Source organism: Gouania willdenowi, chromosome 22 (assembly GCF_900634775.1).
Source record: "Gouania willdenowi chromosome 22, fGouWil2.1, whole genome shotgun sequence".
NCBI lineage: Eukaryota > Metazoa > Chordata > Actinopteri > Blenniiformes > Gobiesocidae > Gouania > Gouania willdenowi.
In genome coordinates this window covers 14,033,217-14,052,845 of record NC_041065.1, presented here as the reverse complement: position 1 = coordinate 14,052,845, position 19,629 = coordinate 14,033,217, and the positions used below count along the sequence as shown (strand labels likewise).

General features: G+C 38.0%; 1 protein-coding gene across 1 annotated transcript; it reads right to left on the bottom strand.

Moving 5' to 3' along the window:
- Nucleotides 1-3,691: 3,691 nt before the first annotated feature.
- LOC114456706 (protein LBH-like) lies at nt 3,692-12,534 on the bottom strand. The gene is made up of 3 exons (XM_028438649.1): nt 12,333-12,534; nt 8,036-8,129; nt 3,692-4,701 (listed from the first exon to the last, which is right to left on the bottom strand). Exons 1-3 carry the CDS (start codon nt 12,359-12,361, stop codon nt 4,495-4,497), a joined length of 330 nt encoding a protein of 109 aa, XP_028294450.1. The 5' UTR covers nt 12,362-12,534; the 3' UTR covers nt 3,692-4,494.
- Nucleotides 12,535-19,629: the final 7,095 nt, after the last annotated feature.

Below are 19,629 nucleotides of genomic sequence, written 5' to 3'. Positions count from 1 at the left end.
TTATGAATTTTATATTTTGATAAGCGCATTGAGATGACTGTTGTAAATTGCTTTATACAAATAAAGTTGATTTGAATTGAATTAACACTTGGCAGCAGAAACATATGAAACTGTCATTGGTGGTCTCAATTTGCAACATGGCTTCCCAACCCTAGTGGTCACGGCCAGTGTTGGGCGGTAACGCGTTACAAGTAACTTTTTACAGTAACAAGTACTGTAACGCAATTTTTTTTAAAGAAATAATGCCGTTACCATGACAATATGGTGCGTTTGTCCGTTTTATTTCGCTAGCAGTAGTGTTCTTCCTGTTTACAGTGTACGCTACATATTTTTGCGGGATGCCGTGCCAAACATGGTAAAACAGTAGAAGAAGAAGCATTGCCAGCGTGTCTCTGTTTACATCACGTGCACCAATCATGGAGAGTCAATGCGAGAGCAGGACCAGCTTCTCAGAGTGGAAATACGCGCATTATTTTTGTCTCCAAAAGATGCATCAGTGAAGCTAAGCTAACGCTGTGACTGGATTTTAACAGACTGTGACTGTTATCCAGGGACAGGTCAGCCAAACTATTGCACAGTATGTTGTTGTAAATAAGCAGCCTGTCGCTGCTGCTGAGTCACTGCTAACAGCAGCTCATTAGGCTGATATGTTTAGCATTGTGTAGCTGAGAAAAATGCTGTGAATTAGTTTTTCCACATTTAAGCATTTTCAACAGCAGAATGTGCACCTGGAATACGCACAGCTAACTTTACATTACTGTGCTAAGTCTGAAAAAATACTGTTTTAATTTTGGAGCAGCTGTTTTGTGCTTTATATGCACATCATTTATGGTTGTTTTATAGCAGCTGATCAACAGTGGATTATTATATTATTACAGCACTAATATGAAGCTGTATGGACACAATAGACCCAAAATAAATAATACATTCTTTAATTCTAAGTACCTCAAAAGTTACTTTTTCCAGTAACGCATTACTTTTTGATGTAAGTAATCAAAATAGTAACTGAGTTACTTTGTTAATGAAGTAACTAATAACGGTAACTACTTACTTTTTTTCAGTAACTAGCACAACACTGGTCACGGCACGTCAGTGTCAGGAGCATATATATCTAGAGCAGCTATTAAAAGATAAAGATGACTACAAATACAACCAAACAGTGGTGTATGAAGAAAATCAGGGAACAATCGCAAAAAACGCAAACATGTGGACATTAAATACCTCTTTGTAAGGTCCATCGTAAACAAAGGAAAAATGTCCCTGGTGTATCGTTCTACTGAAGAAATGTTAGCAGATGTCATGCTCTAAACCTGTCACTAAACTGGAACTAAGAAAGTCTCTAAAAGAGTGAAAGACACACCTGCATTACATTTTACTGCAGGACAATTTTGGTTTGAATTGTAGCAAACCGAGTACAAGTGGGGGTGTTAAGAGACTCATGTATTTGGGTGTTGTGCAGTGTGTTGTGTTCGCCACTGTGAGGCACAGTGTTTCTCTTCTCTGATTTCTTCTCCTGCTTCCTCTTTTACCAGAAAAGACATGTGTTGTTTAATAGAAGTGTGCCTTGTTGGTTGAAGAACACTATTGTCTCAGTCAGATTTCTTTCCCCTTTGAGTTCAACGCTGGTGAGGCTGCGGACCTCTACAGGAGCAAATTGACCCCAAGTATAATAGGAGGGTTCAATGATATAACTTAAACATAAAGGGTGGGTCTTATGAAGTCTTAAAAAGATTTATATTATACAGCATGTAGGAGTTATAAAAAGCACAATAAAAAAAAGAACTACAGTCACACAGAATGTGTTAGATGGATTTAGTCACAGCCCTCCATTGACCTGACAACTGTAAAACAAGTAGAGGAAAAAGTTGGAGCAAGTCAAACTGGTATTTGTGCTTAATGTTTTCGTGCAACTTAAAACAAGATGATGCATGTTAGTGAGCTTTATAAGGTGCTAATTAGTGGCTTTTCCTATAATGAGACAAAGCCAAGCCAGTGAAGGTATCACACGAATAAAACTATTTGCCTGTAAGCAGGAAACACAAATCGTAAATTTTATTCATAAGCTTTATTCTTGTTGAACACTTTTAGAAGGTGCAAAGTTTAAGGGCAGAACAAAATCTCAAACGCAAATGGAAACATGCTGCAGGGCTTTGTCTCATATCTCGTTCAGCATTATGTTACAAATTGATTGGTGGGAATTTGTAGATTTTTTCTTTTACACTGTAAACAGACCATTCCGTTGTCAAAATAGAAGCACATCACTTTCAACAATATTTGTAAGTGCTATGTGCTGTATGATTAATCTGATGTCACTCCATTGCATTGCTGCATATAACCTCTGTCAGTTTCTCTAAGGGCTGATGCTTTTCTATCCATTTTTTCCTCCTTCTTTCCATGATCTCATAAGTTTTTCCACTGAGATCAAAGATCAGGCATCATGAAAGTCACAAGAGGTTGTTTCTTTCTTAGTTTACGAAAACTCTCCGGTCTTACCAGGAAGGAAGCAGGGGGTGGGGGGTAATGGCATTTCATTGTTTTGCCTCCAGGATACGTGCTCAGAGCTTTCTGCATTACACCTTCACCATTTTTACAGGTCTTCAACCTTATCACAATTACTCTCTTAGACAGATCCTTGTAGTGGGCAGTCAAACTTTCAAAAGAGCAAGGACACTAATGCAGGAAGTTGCAGTAAATCACCTGAAGGGTTCCAGCTGGAACCCAAACCAAAAGCTTTTCCAATAAAGCTTCAGACTAACTCCCAATTACAGCTTAGAAATTCAACCATTACTTATCAACTGGAAAATTTACAGGTGGAGCAGAGAAGATGCACGCACAGGCTACTTTTGACAATTGTTTTATCATTATCAGATTTATAAGCTAAAACACCATTAAGATATTTTTGTATGGCTCTGTGCGTGTGTGAACTGTAGACAGGATGTAGCTTGTGGCTTGCTCTCACTTCTATGTACATACACACGTATTTACAGAGAATCAGCATGCAATGAGCAGCAACAGGAAGCAACAGCACATTTCTCTAACCACTGCAGGTTAGCATGATTTCGTTTTGACAATTACAGTAACTTGTGAACTCGTAAACAAACAAAATGACCCAAGCTTAATAAGAAAGTTAAATGTTTATTTACAGCATTTATAAGTCACCAAACAAGTGGTCTAAATAATGAAAAAAAGAGAAAGGAAAAAAAAAAAAATAGATGGCAGCAAATCTCCCTGAGCTTTACAAACAATGTGGGACTTGTGGGTGAACGACAGGGGAAAGAGATGCTCTGTATGCAGCCCTAATGCCACGTTTCAATTTTAAACATACTCAGTAATGCTTATACAACAGTGACTGTAACAAAGTGAAATTTTTTTCTATACAACATATCACCACCTGTATAGTCACACAACAAATAATCACTAGATGTATGAAGTAATTTAATCTCGGACGTGCTGTTTTAGGTTTTGCCCTTATAATATATCTGCAAACTCTGACCCACGTTGTTAATTTCAAACTGAATTACACATTTTGGCTACATTCAAAAAGAAGAAAACCAGGTCAATGCATGCATTATGCTGGAAGCCGCGATGACGTGCCGTCATCCTAAAAAGTTAACCACGCCTATCGTACACACAAAACCTTGGGGTTGTCTTGCTGTGTATCAGTATGTACATCTTTCATCAGCTTTGTACATTTACAAAGTGCTTTTTTTTTTTTTTTTAATTTTATTTAATTTTTCCATCCTGTCAAGAGTTTAAAATAAACCCATTACTCTGACCATTATTGTCATCGCAGAGCTTCAAAAAGATCAGCATGATAAGGTCACTTCCCTGAATAAAGAGCCTGTCAAATCTGAACCTTACAGATTAATTAAATAGGGCAAGTGATTCTTTTTCCTCCACTTTTACTATTTTCATTTCCCATTAAATACATTTCAGGTTGCATTGCATGAGTAATTATGTGAAGAGAAAAACAAGAGGAACAATACACAAACACTCACTTCTCACAAACATACAAATCTACACACTGCATTTGAATCACAATAATTAACAGAGCAATTTAGAAGCTGAACACAAAAACAGATAACTGAACATCTTCCATGGTACTGCAATAGCTATGTATGCTAGTAGCCTTTTTTAAGAAAGGTTAAGAGCAGATGTCACTCTGTGCAGAATAACTTCTGTCCTTGGAGCACCAAGCTGCCACAGTTTAACACAAGATGCCATTTGAGCTGCAGGGATGCATGCGGTGGACATAGGTCAGAGGTGCTGGCTGTCCAATATTTCTTGTTTTTGGTGGACTTGCAGTACAAAAGGTCAACTTACTGTCTTTTTGAGGGAATGGCACGTTAAGATTATTGCTTATTTTTATGGAAGTGACCTCAGACTGTCATTGGAGATGCAAAGGCATCGTCAGACGTTGAATGTGGTCATCAGTAGAGTCCTCTGGAAGGGAAGTGTGCCCAGTGTGTCAGAGTGTGAGTGCTGAAACCAGATCTAGCTCTGACAGTTCTTCATCGGCTGTCCATTTTGGATGCTTCCATTATTCTGCTCATCTTCCTCCTCTTCACTCACCAAAAACTCCTCTGGAGGCCAGCGGAGTTCCCCGCTCTCTACCTCGCCTTCAGTTGGCTCCACCACAATGGACGGCAGCCGATCTTTGAGTTTACAGCAACGGTCAAAGTCTGATGGGTCTGGAAATATCTGAGAACAGAAAGAAAGATCATTTTAACCAAATACCTTTGATTAAAGGGCCCATGTTAAGCTATATCAAGTTATCTGTGCTTTAAACATCATAAAGTGCTATTAGGGCTTCATACACATGCTCAAATTTTTCTTTTCATTGATTCCCTCAATTGTTAGTTCGAGGATGATTTGCTCCTTTCTCATTGCAGGGCGAGCCCAGACACCTCGCTCCTATTTGATGACGCGTTCCCACTTTGATGATGAATTTGACGCGGCACTGAGCTGGAGAAGCCACGCCTCCAGGAAGCTCTCTGCCGTAATTGACAGGTAAACAGACATGCCTACAAAGGTGAGCATATCAGCATCCTTCATGCAGTGCTATGTATGTATTTTCTACAGTCTATGTATGTACAGGCGAACGCCCCGCCCCCACACTCTGTCTTGTGTTTATAAAGCAGCATGAGCTCTGCTACAGAGTGGGTGGGAGGAGGGCGGGCCGTCCTCTGGCCCTACGTCACCGTGAGGGGAGGAGGAAGTCAGTGTCATGTCTATAGACACGCCCACTCATGAATATGCATAAGTAGACCGTGAATCAGCCTGTTTGTGTAGAGTTGCTCAGAAAGTGACTTTTCAGAAGCTAAAACTCTAAAATAGGTGAGTTTGGGAAAATAAACCTCAAATACTATGTTTTTGGGATTCTTAGAACAAATGGAGATGGGAAAAATAGCATGACATGGGACCTTTAACCTTGCAAATACAAGACGAGGCAATACACTGTATAAAAAGGTAAATATGAATTGGTAAATTAGTAATTTATAGATAAGGTTAAGAGTATTTATAGCACAAAAAGTAGGAACCATATACAAAGTTCATGGAACAGGATAATCAATACTGGGCCCTTGAGAACAATATTTTTTGGAAAAACTAACTGCAGCCATTCTTTTTTTTTTTTTTTTTTAAGGATTTTTTGGGCTCTAGTGGCCTTTATATGACAGTTGCTTGACAGGAAAGGGATCAGAGAGAGCAGGGAATGACACGCAGCAAAGGGTCCCAGGCCGGGAATCGAACCTGGACCTGGCTGCAGGTGAGGAACTATAGCCTCCGTACATGGGGCGGGCGCTCAACCCACTGAGCTACACACCACCCCAACTGCAGCCATTCTTACTCTGGGTTTGACATTTTAAACTAAAGTGAATATAAAAAGACATTTTTTCCTATTAAAAGTGCAAAAAGTTAAATTATGTCCTCATGACATTCTTTAAAAAAAAAAATCTGCACATGAACTTTAAGTGACAAGTTATTTTAAAACTAGAACAGTCTACACAGCTCAGATTTCAGATGTGAAATTGTTCTTTTTCAACAATATTATCATGTCCACATTTTTTGGCAGCAGTTGAGACTTTTGGACATTAACTAGGTCTCCTGCAGTTGAAGTCACTTTGCTTAAAACAGATGTAGCAGGGATGGAAAGGCATGCTCCTTTCCAGTCCCCAGTCCTCGCATTTCATTATTCCCAAACTGTATTTATTGTTTGAACCCCAACTGAAGGGCAACAGATTACACAATGTCCACAGGACTTAAACCTTGGATGTTCTCAGGAGAAGCAAATATGGTGTAGGAGGGGAAAAATAAATTCCTGCCACTTGTCGTCCAATAACAGCATTTTTGCTGTTGTTTGGATGAAGTGGATGAATATTTTTAGATCTGCATATTTCACTCGGAGAGAAAGCGAGGCGATGCCGCTGTCTGGGCAAAGAGCCGAGTGGAAAGAAAGCAGGAGAGAGGATCCAGCTGTGTCCAAGTCTCACAACACAAAGACGGCTGAAATATGTTCTGATAATGTGAAACCTTGAGTAATGAACATGTCAATCAGGGACTCTTCATGTTCTATAGATGTACGTAGCTGGCATATAGACCGATGCTTAAGGCTGTTTTCATGTGTGTGAGTTAAAAACCATGTTTGTGACTGATGCTCCAGTGCATGTGCATCACAATAGTACTGCTTACTATGAGTCAGCACTGAGCGGAGCTGGGCAGTGAGTGACCTTGTCTTTACCCCCCCCTCCCCGGCACACACATGAAATAACTTAGTCTGCCTCCAGAGACAAAAAGTGACGACAATGAAATGCTGGCTATTTTAGGTACGGATGTGTATAGTCAGGTGGGAGAAGCCTCTATAATATTAGCTTTTGATTTGGTAAGTCATTTAAATATCTAGAATCTCCAGTAATTTAATAAAGACAAAAAAATCACAGACCTATAATAATAATCATCTTACTTTTTCAAAGAGGAAGGAAATTCAGGTAAAATTTGCACCTATTTTTGCCTTCCCTCATCCCTTTCTCCTAAAACTATGTTAAGAATGTTAGCCTTTTTCCTTAAGATCCTGAAAGTAATTTTATTTCCCACAAACACAAGTGCAATGGATGTTTCAATACCGCCACCAATTAATTTTATACATTTCTATTTTACATATACCATCCTATAGGGTAAGCTTAGCTGGAAAATGGATTAGTAAAGTAAAATAACGCCTCCATTCTTAGGGACACATTTGTAACAGAGGAAGCCAGCAGCCGTGAGTTTTGTTTGGTTTCTACGATGGCTCAGTTGAGCCGACAGTAAAACAAAGCGGATGGAAACAACTTGTCAGGACCACCTGAGGGCTGCTGCGTCTTTGTGTCTCTGGATGTGGACCATGTATGTTTAAGGCCCTTAACAATAAAGGAGGTTAAATGTACTGAATCTAAGCTTTAAACCAACCTTCAAAAACATTTTTAATGTAAAGCCAATGTTTCACTATTATGTTGATGCGTTCTTGGTCAGATCTCTGCTGTAGGAGACCTTTTACCATAACAGGGTTATAATACATTTTAAAAAAAGAAATAATTTCTCACGCTTGGAACTTTTCTAAAATAACAAAAATGTCTTGAACGCTAGCATTTAAAAGTAATATAATATAGAATTAAAGTTGCCAAGCATTTGGTTAACTGTTCAGCCCTATTTATTTATGCACACATACACTAAAGCAAGGGTGCCGGACTCCAGTCCTCGGGGGCCAGATTCCTGAGACTTTTAGATGTGTCCCTGCTCCAACACACCTTGTTGAAACCAATGTGTTGTAATCAAGCTCTGCAGAAGCATGATAATGAGCCATTCAGTTGATTCAGGTGTGTTGGAGCAGGGAAACATCTAAAAGTCTCAGGAATCCGGCCCTTGAGGACTGGACTGGAGTCCGGCGCCCCTGCACTAAAGTCTGTACAATTTCTAATGAAACATTGATGAGGTAAAGTGGAGAATGTGTGTGGAGGGAAGATGAGAGGGATGGAGTATTATACTGTATCAACTGTTTTACCTGGAAGGAGAGGCTGTCCTTGCTGGGGCTGAGCCTCATTTCCTCCATTGGGGTGCTGCTGATCATCACCTCAGTCATTACTCGAAACACTGGGCTATATGAAAAGGTTGAAAGAAGAGGCAATGTTAACAAAAGTTCAATCAGATTTTCCTTTTATGCTGAGAAAAACAGTATATTGTCATGAGACTAGCAACATTCAATCATCAAATGATGGCAATGGGAAAAACATGGTGAATTTTGCTCTGAATGCATCCCGACCACGGCGTAACAAGCCACCCATACTCTTGTGACAAAACGCAACTGGACTCGTTTGGCCTACATAAGGTGGCTGCTTCTAATTTCAGGATGATGTTCCCTTGTAAAGAACGGTTCTTATGAGAGTGCTGGGGGCACTTTGTGACATTTGAACAGAGAAGGAACTTGGTGTACTCTGCTCCATCAAAGCAGGGTCAAACTTTCCATTTTAGATCAAAGAGGTTGGAGGTTGTTTATCCAAATGCAGTGAATGGAGTGCCCAACATCGAGATAGAAAACTTTTAAAGTCCACTCCAAGCAGATCCCAGACTGGAGAGCGATGCCGTCCTGGGATAGGATGCTGAGTGTTCTTCTCACGCGCTCTATTTAAAGCCCAGTGCCAATGGTGTACTTTGTGTTGCCGTTGGCTGTATACTAAGGGCCATCTTTGATTCAGTGGCTTTGCCCATTTATTTTAAAGCTGAGATGTGTGGGCTTTGCATGACCTACTTCCAATCTTGAATTCAATGGTTATTGAATTCAAGATTAAGCTCAATGGTGACAATTCATAGCATGTTACTAATTAAACAGTTTATGTAAACAGGCACCATTGAAATTGCATCATTTACTGTCATTGTATTAAAATTAATATGCGACATTTAAAACCAGTTCAATGATTGCGTGATTTTTCAAATTATTATTTTTTTTAACAACTGGAGTAAGTGGCATCTCTTGATATGATGGAATGACATGATCATTTATGTAATGTGAGGAAGGCGCCACGAGTCAAAAGACAAAATATAACTTCACAGTGAAAGCTATATCTACGTATATAAAAAAGACTGACCTTTACTTTACCCATTAGACACGTATTTTAACAAAACAATCGCCAGTTCTCCAAAAAAAGAGACTTTTTGAGGTAAACATTGGGACAAACGGTTAGATTGGGCAACTCTTTAGATTTAGACTCATCCTCGAGTGAGGTGGAGTGTGGGGTGACGCAGGTACGTCATTTAGTGATCAACAGGAAGAGGGAAATGTTGAGCTGCGAAGGCAAGGGGATTGAACGGGGTGAAGGGAAAGAAGGATAAACACTCAGACCTTGCCAGTCATATTTCTGTTCGGGGATCGTGTAAACATCCTGCTCGCCTAAAACTAACAGAACATCAGCCTAATAAAACATAAAGGGGGCACAATGAGGAAGAAGTTGTGATGTACAACTTCGAGAGGAAAAACAGTTATGGTCGACTAGCTCGGATTAAAAGCAGGAGAACCATAGTAGAACCCAAGTTACCTTGGAATCATCTGTTAATATACTGTACAACATTCTAGCCTAGAGATGGGTAACTTATTACAGCGAGTGCCACAAAAATTTCAGCATTCAAAATGGCATTTAAAATAATGTCCAATCTGAGCATTAACACTGGTTAGAACTAAAGGTGTCCTCCAGTTCTGCAAGCTTTAATTGTCTCCCTGCTCCAAAACACTCAAATGTATTATAACAGCTCCTCGTGAGCCATTCTCTACAATCAGGTGTGTTCATATCCAAACTGTGTTGTAGCTCTCCACTACTGAAGTTTAACACTGTTCTAAAGCAGGGGTTCTCAAACTTTTCACACCCCCGTATCCCTTCAGACATTTAACCTGAAGCCATAAACCCTCCTACTCCTGCACACTTCAAAAACATAATTAATTAATGTCTTACACATAGTATCCCTGAATTCTACCAATCCTGTTGAGGAAAATTTATAATAAGAAAATAATAATCTGTAAACACAACAACAAAAAAAAAAAAAAATTATCACTTGATATATTTTATCAGTCCACTGGCATTTTCAGTGAGAAACAAGCTTTGTTTTGGGAAAAAGAAATCTACAAAACATTTGTTGATTGAACATATACCAGTAATACAACATATTCACCACCCTGACATACAACTCGCTTTAATGAGAAGGGAGATGTTGAGATGATGCACATAAGTCTTCAATGTTTGGTTAAATTTCAGAAAGTCTGAGTCTTAAATCTCTCCACGAAAAGTCTTGTTCGTTTTTTGGTTTTCATGTATGCCAAAGCTGAAAATCCCTTTGATACCACATTCTGGCAGCAAAGGGATTCATCAAGCACGTTTGGCTAGCGCAAAGCAATGTAGCTCGCCGCCATATTTACACTTTGATGAAAGAGTTTTTCTGTCACCACTGAAGGGCAGTCTACAGAGGCCAATGCGTAATGGAAGTGGCTATCGGTATGGTTGCCGTATCAATATACCGACATTCCATCCGTACGCAGCGCCCCTATTTGGCCAGTTTAAGTCATGTGATAGGTCAGTCATAGACTCGTGCGACTATTTTGTGGGATCATGCGAGATCGTGTGTTGTGCATCGTGTAGTATGCATGGAGTCACGAGAAGCGATTAATACCTCACGACCAGCTCCTGATCAGCAATCGTAGGTCATAAGGTCGCGCCCTGTGAGTGTTCTGCTAATTTGTACTTTGTATTTCCAGAAACAAGACCCCGACGTGTCGTGTATGAACGTACAGTGTGAGCAGTCAGATTGTGTCAGTGTGTCAGTCCGTACAGTGTGAACAGATGAATCGTGAGCTGCGCACATTTGGGCTCTGCGTCTGAGTTGCACAGTTTGAGCTGGAGCTGAGTGCAACGATTGAGAGAGAGGGAAGGGAAAAAAAACAAAAAAAAAACATCGCACAGTGTATCCCAACCTTAAGACTAACCCTAAAAATTGTTGCGATACTGGGTAATAACCTAACCCAAAACCTAAGATGCTACATACATGTACTTCGGTAACCGTACCAATAGCACCGGGGGTTGTCGTCCGGCAACCGTACAAATAGACACTTTCATGTGTATTTTGTGACAATGCATGGAGGCTCCTGACTGCTGCTCTATTTATTTTGTAGTTTCCAATGTTGTCACACTGTTTTTACATTTTATTCATGTACCCCCGTGACAATTTGCATACCCTACTTTGAGAACCTATAGGTTCTAAAGCACAAGAGTGAAAAGCTTTCTGTAAAAGTTAAGTGTAAATGATCGATCGAGGGGTAGGATGTACACTGGTTACATCCCCCTGTCTCTGTTCTATATTGAGTCCATGCTCATCTATTGTTGCTCCCTGAACTATTCCATTACACAAGAAAGGCATTTGCATCTTGTGTGATCAACATTGTTTCCCCACCCCTCAGTTCTCACTACTGTCAGAAATAGAACTGCACTGCTCTGCAGGTATGGTAATGGTGGTGGTGGGAGAGTGAGGCATCACGTTCCATTCAAATAATTCAATGCTGACTGCAAGTCAAACATTGTGGATTTGTCTCTTTGAAATAAGGGTGGAGTGCAAGTCATTACATTAAAAAAAAAAAAAAAAGTTTCACTTTAGCTGTGAAATAATCTTAATATCATAATAATAACTATTCTCACCCCAAAACCACTTTAATCATCATACAAAACCTATCTATGAATGTATTGTTTAATTTTAGTTGCTGTGACGAAAGGAACTCTCACCACAAAATCAAATTGCTAGGAGGAAAATCCAAATGTGGTTAGAGGAACCAGAGCACTCAATTCAGAACTTCCTGGTTTTAGCAAAAATATATTTGAACAAAGCACTGAGATAAAAAAAAAGTCATTCATCAGCAAGAGTAAATGTAACCAAACACAACTGGCATTAGACAGAAAAACACATGTTGGACAATGGGCATCCTACCTTTAATTCCAATGCACCTGCCATAGAAGTAACTAGAAAAAGCCAGGTTTTTAAGTTGTTCTGGCACTGTATAATTAAGCTTCATGATTTAAAAAAAAAAAATCTATTTAGAGAATTAGTAATCTTAAAGACTTGCAAATAGCAGGAATGTTTGTAAAGTCACACATTGGAAACAATGACCACAGCAGAGATGAGACCCCCCACTACACCCACACACATTATGAAGCAATACGACACAAAAAAAAAAAAAACTTAATGGAGATGTGAGCATTTATAAAAGTACAATTTACCTCTAGGTGAAAAGAGACGGTGAGTGTAAACAGGAGTAAACCTATACTTACCAGTGTATCTGCGGTAAAAATACAGACATGAAGTCACACCTGCTGTCAATCAGCTGATGAAGCGAATTATCACCAAGGACTTCTTTTCACTTTGCTTTGTCCTCAACGGGGAAATTAAATTAAAAAAAAAAAAAAAAAAACGCCCCAAAGAAAAAAGCAAACTAAGTGTGAAACCGACCTATTCTGAAAGCAACGAATAACACTTAGAAACCAAAGAAGTGAGTGAGTGTGAGCAGATAGACGCGGTTTGCTGTATTTATACAAGAGGCGTGTGTCCGCGCGCCCCCTGAGTCACACCCCCCTCCCTGTGCACGAGCCTGAAAAATGCTCAATGGAAAGCTGATTACAAACAGCCACCAATCAGCGCACAGCTCACCTTTAGGCACCGCCCACCAGCCCGATGACGTCAGCAGTGACCGTCCCCGTTCATCAGTGGGTCTGATCTGTGGTTTGCAATGAAGGCAACAAAATGACGTATTTATCGCCATTTCACTGACAAAAACGATGTGCTTTTGAGTTCATACTAAGATCATGAACGCGTCATTTGAATGTGCGACTTTATTGCTTTTATTTATAATAATAAAAAAAAAAAATATATATATATATATATATATATATATATATATATATATATATATATATATATATACACAAACGTGGCCTTAGGGTAAATTTATATGAGTCAGACAGAGAGAGAGAGAGAGAGAGAGAGAGAGAGAGAGAGAGAGAGAGAGGGGAAGTAGATGATTCACAAAATTCTCCATTCACAAATATTTCAAGGACAAGTCAATGTCAGCATGTTTTACGAACTCTGACTGGTCATGTGACTGTCACAGGTGTTTGCAGGTGCCATTCTATATACAAATATGAATTTATTATGTGAAAATACATTGCAAATGACTTCCACACACACAGGTTATTTTACCTGTTTCAACATTTTAAAGCATTTTTCTTCCAGGATTTTATCATTGATGACCTCTAAAGCGCAAATGACCTTCACAGCCAACATTAAGCACAGTTGTCCTCTGCACAATATGTACTGTACGTTTGGTTTAGAAGAAGCAGGTGCAAGGTACAATAAGTTACACACACTGGAAATGATGGCTGGTTTCTATCGCCATCTGTTGGCCAAAAAGTGTATGTGACATCTTATTTGAAATCAGAATTAGAAAAAAACTTTATTATTAACCGAGGGGTAATTATAACTGCAAAGAGCTGCATATTAAAAAAAATAAAAATAAACAAAAAACAACAACAACACTAATAATAATGATTATACACACACGCAGGAAAAAAGTGCAAGACTACACAAAGAAAATGTGCAAATTAAAGATAAAGTGCAAAAAAAAGTACAAATTTAAGATAAGGTGCAAAGAAAATGTGCAAATGATCACTGTTAATAAATTAAAATGGTGGTCGATGATGTTCTCAAGGAGTTGGGATGATATACAAAATTACGAGATGATATATACAATACTGGACTCATGATAACAACATGGGGAGATATTTTTGGAAAGGGAAAAAAATGACTAAAGCAATAATAATAATAATAATAATAATAATAATAATAATAATAATAATAATAATAATACAGTTTAAAGAATAATCGTGTTTTTTTTTGTTTTGTTTTAACTCTTACATATAATTCAGGTATAACTTTTTCAATTCAAGTGAATAAAAAAAACAGTTTCAACAATAACATCAAAAGAACCATTTTATTTCTATCTCAAAGTGCAAAAAGTGCCAATAGAACACAATAACAGAGACAGACAATTCATGCCATTCTAAAATGAAAACCAAATCATGCCATGACATTATTTGAAAAAATTCCGATCTGTGCATGAACTTTGCATAACAAAAACTTTTAAACTACAAGCGAGAGCCGTCTACACATCCAGATTTAAGAAATAGACATGTTATTTTTTTAAAAAAATATTACCATTTCTACATTTCCCTGCAGAAATATCATAATACCAATTTTATCATCGCATTTTATTGTTGCACGATATATCGTCTTACACTTATGATCTCATTATCACTCATCATATCACCATGACCTGACATAATTAATTGATTGTGACTATTTCCATAGCTTACCTGCTGTATACTTTCATGACCTGTAACCTGTACTCTAACCAGCACTTACAGTACATGTTGTGTATTCTTGTTTCTTTGCCTGTGCAAACGATAAATAAATACTTATTTTATTGTTATTCTAAGTCTTCTATTACTTCATTTGATACTTAACATCCTGTCACTATATAGTTATAGATAGCAGCTACGGTAGTGATTAAATAAGTCCATTTAAACAGCATACATTTTTGATTTGATTTCTATTTTTCTCAAACAAGCACAGTGTAGTATGTAATCAATAAAGGGAGAAAAAAAAAGTACAAAATCTCACAGTTTATAAAACCATACCTAATTCATAAAACCATACAATCATTGATGATACATTTCACTTTAATGTAATTTAGCCTTAATTACAAACAGTCTAGATAAAATCATTTTAAAAAGAGGTATAAAATTATAATTGCCTCTTAAAATATATAATTTTAGAGCTAAAAAATTAATAAAAAAGAGACCTATAAACTTTCACAAACACAAAACAACCACATGGTGTCACTAGTGGACAATAAATTACAATTGGGAACTTTAATCTTTGTTTCTTTATTTGTTTTTATTTGCTTAAACACGTCTTTATTCTATATTGCAATATGCAACATTATAAAAAAAACAGATGACAGGTAGTAATATATTATATTTTTAACTGACAGATTGTCTTTACTCAGTATTTTGACTTCGAAGTAGGATAAAAATGATCTCAATCAGTGGTTCTTAAACATTTTTGGCTTAAGTACCCCCTTTTTCTTAGTACTGAATCAGAGTGCCCCCTTTGTTCGTGTACAACAGAATACTATTAAAAAAGACACTATAGAGCACAATGATGGAATTAAACAGTATTATTTAGGGGCGTGTATTGCCTGGCATCTGGCAATACGATCCCGATACATAGGTCACGATACAATGCGATACGATATATCCCGATATTAAAGCACAGGGCGATTATTGTGATTTTTTATTTATTTTTTTTTAAATATATGACTTAAGAAACAACTAATGTGTAAATGTGTACACCTTCATGAGAACATTATGTATGAAATATATTTTATTGGCATATTTTACACTCAAAACATTGGCTTTAACATGCCATATGCCAACAACTTAAAATATAAAAAAAAAAACATAATAACATACAATCTGTCTGTGGCTTTTAAACCAAGTTTGACTTTAGTGCAACTTAACTGAGGTATATGCCTAGAACAACAAATAAATGCAGAAAGTTAGTACTTTCCTTTTAGATTTTATTGAAAAAACACAAGCTGGTCAACATGCCCAGGTTTCAGAATTTCTTTGTGCAGTTATAATGTCTCCTGCAGTGGAAAAGACTTTCCTGGTTGAATAAAGGTTAAAAAAAAAAAAGGAAAGCTAAATAAATAAAAACCTTTTTAAATAATTATCAATATGGATGCCTTTTGAATCGATCCGAGAATTGCACGACGTAATATTGCAATATTTTGCCAAAATATTTTCCCCAAAACCCCTAGTATTTAGTGTCTCCTGGTATTTCACTTTTTTATATTTTGTTACAATAACATCCATTCTACACAGCACGTGTGAGTCAACAACAAACGCACCATCACAGTGCGTTGTTAAAGAATATATTTTTAATCAGTAATAAAAAATTTTTTTTTATCAATTACTAAACACGATCAGTTGACCCCATTTGAATTCCAGATAACCCCACATCCCCAAGATTAAAAAACACTGATTCAATGTCTCCTGAATAGATTTATTTCAATAGTTTTTTTTAATTTATTTATTTTTTTTATCATTTCTTGGTCCCACGATTTTCATTATTATTATTATTATTATTATTATTATTATTATTATTATTATTATTATTATAATGTTTTTAATGCTTTTGTTTGTAAATTATCTAATTTTAATCTCTCAAGTACCCTCTGTAGTGCCATTGTGTACCCCTAAGGGTACACATACCCCCATTTGTTTGAGGGATGATGATCATTACAGTATCACAGTGTTTACTAACATTTACAGCACATTTTTAAGTGCACTGAAAAAGTGGTTCTTTGCTTAGCAATTGCATGGATTTCCTTCCACAATCCAAAAAACATGCAATTTAGCGTTATGTTATGTTTGTTTGTTGCCTGTGAATGTGTGCATCTGCTTTAGCTCTGAGATTGACTCATGACTCTGTCTCCTTTACTTCAGAGTCCTCTTAGACAGGTTCCAGCATCTCAGCCTGTGCTAGTGAGTAGAATGGAGGTGATTTGACTTCCTGTAAGTGCACAATGTTTAGAAAAGGAGCGACACCCACCGTCCTGACAGTGTGCGTGCAGGCCAGCTGCTTTTATCACAAACAGCTGCACATCTGGACAGGCAGGGATGTCTCTGAGGAGCAGAGGGGAGGCTGAGGAGTGACTGCTCTACGTGTAAATGAACGAGGCCCTGAAGGGGATTGTGGTCTGCAAGTACCCGTTGTCCTCCTGGCTGCTTTTCAGGGTAGGGTAGGCTCAAACTACAACTAGGATCAGATAGAGAAATGTTGTAATCCATGATTATTTAAATGCAGTTAAATGCTGAATACATACCAATGGTAAGCAGAGGTGAGAGTAACGGATTACAAGTACTCAAATTACTGTAACTGAGTTGATTTTATGGGTACTTGTATTTTTTGAGTATATTTCCTTACATGCTGTCGCTGGTCAACACTCTATGTAGTGCAATATTTTCTCGACAGTAATGGATGTTTTGTTACTGCAGTTAAATACATTTATTTGTTTTATTGCATTGTTGTGAGCATCACCAGCCCTCCCTAAGGAAGGGTTAGAAATACTTTATTAAAGGCAGAATAGAGAGGGCAGTGTTACACCTAAGTGAGGGGGAAGGGAACAGGGAAGAGGGAGTCAGGGTAGGAAAATAGAAGGGGTGGGGAAGAGTTGACTGTTTTAAAGTGAGAGTATATTTCTTAATCAGTCACTTAACTTGTACTTAAGTACGTTTTAAAAGAAGCAAAGTAAATTGTTACATTTCTACACCCAACGGACATTGTGAAACTACAAAAAATGACCAGACAACAATCTAACGCATCACATCATAGTCGACCGACCAGATTAAACATAATACACGGTGCCAAAACAGCATTGAATTGAGCTTATTTTCTCAGTTTTAGGGTTCATAAATGAAGCTTTATTTAGAGCACTGAGGTTGCTTTTCAAATTTAATTCATTGGTGTTATTTTATTTTAAAAATATGTCTTTGTGAAAAATAAATTAAGTTTCAATTGTGCTTTTTTAAGTTTATACATGAGATGTTTACTGTATGCAAGGGAAGATTTATTACCAAAAGTAAAAATTGTGGGGTGAAATTAACTAGTAACTTTTACTTTGAGTACTATTTATTTGAGCTAGTACTTCTACTTGAGTAGGATATATCAGTACTCTTTACACCTCCGATGGTAAATATAAAAACAGGTTGTTAAAGCCTTTTTCACTGTAGAGAATTTACAGCATGTTGTTGTTTCCTGGCAGTAAACACATTGTCAGAGGAACTCTCTCCTTCACGTGTCAGCTTGAGTGTTTGCATGTTAGCGTTGTTATCTGTTGGACCTGTTTATGTGCGTTAGAGTGAGAAGACAGGCCTACAGGTGTGGGAATGTTGCTGAGAGGATTTTTCTCCTCGCTCCATAATAAGTGTGTTTGCACGTGTGTTGCTGAGGGACATCTGATCCCCGAGCTCGCTGCACGCCACGCTCACTTGCAGGTGGTCTGTCTGCACTCAGGGGGCGAGCAGATTTAATATTTCATAGGAGCAGAAGAACACACCCCGGTTGGCCATCATTCAATCCACATGGCCAGAACACTGTGTGAACACTGGGTTGAAATATGTGGGCTGCCAGCCTTCCTCTTCACCATGCTGCTCACATACTTCTGGGCCTCGCAATTAAAAGCTAACCACAGCTACATATGTTGGCAGCTGTCTGGAGGCCATGATATGCTGCTTTGTTTTCCCAGTCACTCTGGGATTACTGCTTAAAGGGCAGTGAGATAGTCTGTGGTAGAGTAGGCAAAGTAGGCCTGCGTATTAAAGTAATGAAATAAAACATGTACAGTAGGTGGCGACAAACACCTGTTCAGAAGAAGAAGAAGAAGACGGGCCACATTAAAATAAAATAAAGCTGTCATTTTATGAGAATAAAGTCATAATATTTCAAGATCAAATTAGTAATATTTCGAGCTTAAAGTCGCAATATTTCGAGAATAAAATCCGAAATACAAACAAGATCTTACCAGTAGCTGCGTTTCCATTACCTTTGGAAATGCTCAAAATCGAAATAGCGCAATTCAAACTGGTGAAAAAACACTAAAATTTCGCTAAAAAGTACATTACTTTACATTTTCATGAGGAGGTTTTTTTCAGACGTTTCAATACTGAAATGTGTCACAAAAGAGCAATGGGAACTTTTTCCGCAAATACACGTCACAGAACGTGTCGTACATGGTGATATGATGTGAGGCACCTGGTCACATGACCATGAGACGGGAACATTTCTTACCCCCAATTTCCACTGGATGCGGCTCCGCTGCCTTACGTCTCCGCCGCGCCACCGGAGCTGAGAGGTTTCCACTTTAGCCTAGACGCGTCAATCAGCACAGAGCAAATGAAGCTAAACAGGAAATTAGGCATGTATTGCGCAATGAAATATCAGGTTACTTTTCAAAATAAAACAGTTCAGATTATATTTCAAGTAACGACATCACCAAAACATCATGTGTAAAAACAAAATCACATTCACTACATTGTTTCCTCTCATACAGTAACTGCACTGTAAACTGCAGCAACTTTGATTTAGTTCATGTTTTACTGGTGCAGTTTTATCTCTTCTCTGTTGGCTGTTGCTAAAAAATGTCGCTATGACAAATCCAGAGAGTCCAACCTTCTTGTTCTCCTTTGTTAAGGAACACTGACCTGTTTATCTGTTTATTGTTGCGTTTATAACACATACTTTTAACTGCGTTCTCGCGCGATCAGATAAATATTGTGAGAACTGCTCTGTCTCGTGACGTCACAGTCGTCCAACCGGAGAGCACTCAAAACGCAACCGGTGGGGATCACCAGACGGCGGACAATGGGGAAAAACCGGATTGGTGCCGTGGTGCAGCAAAGACGTATCCAGTGGAAACCTCCGTTTAGCATTATACTTAGTGCCACA

Excerpts from the sequence above, each read along its gene's own strand:
- LOC114456706 (XM_028438649.1), bottom strand. The coding sequence starts at position 12,361 with ATGTCTGTATTTTTACCGCAGATACACTG. Across the intron at positions 8,130-12,332 it reads TTTTTACCGCAGATACACTG|CCCAGTGTTTCGAGTAATGA; the intron begins GTAAGTATAGGT and ends CTTTTCATATAG. Across the intron at positions 4,702-8,035 it reads AGGACAGCCTCTCCTTCCAG|ATATTTCCAGACCCATCAGA; the intron begins GTAAAACAGTTG and ends TTCTGTTCTCAG.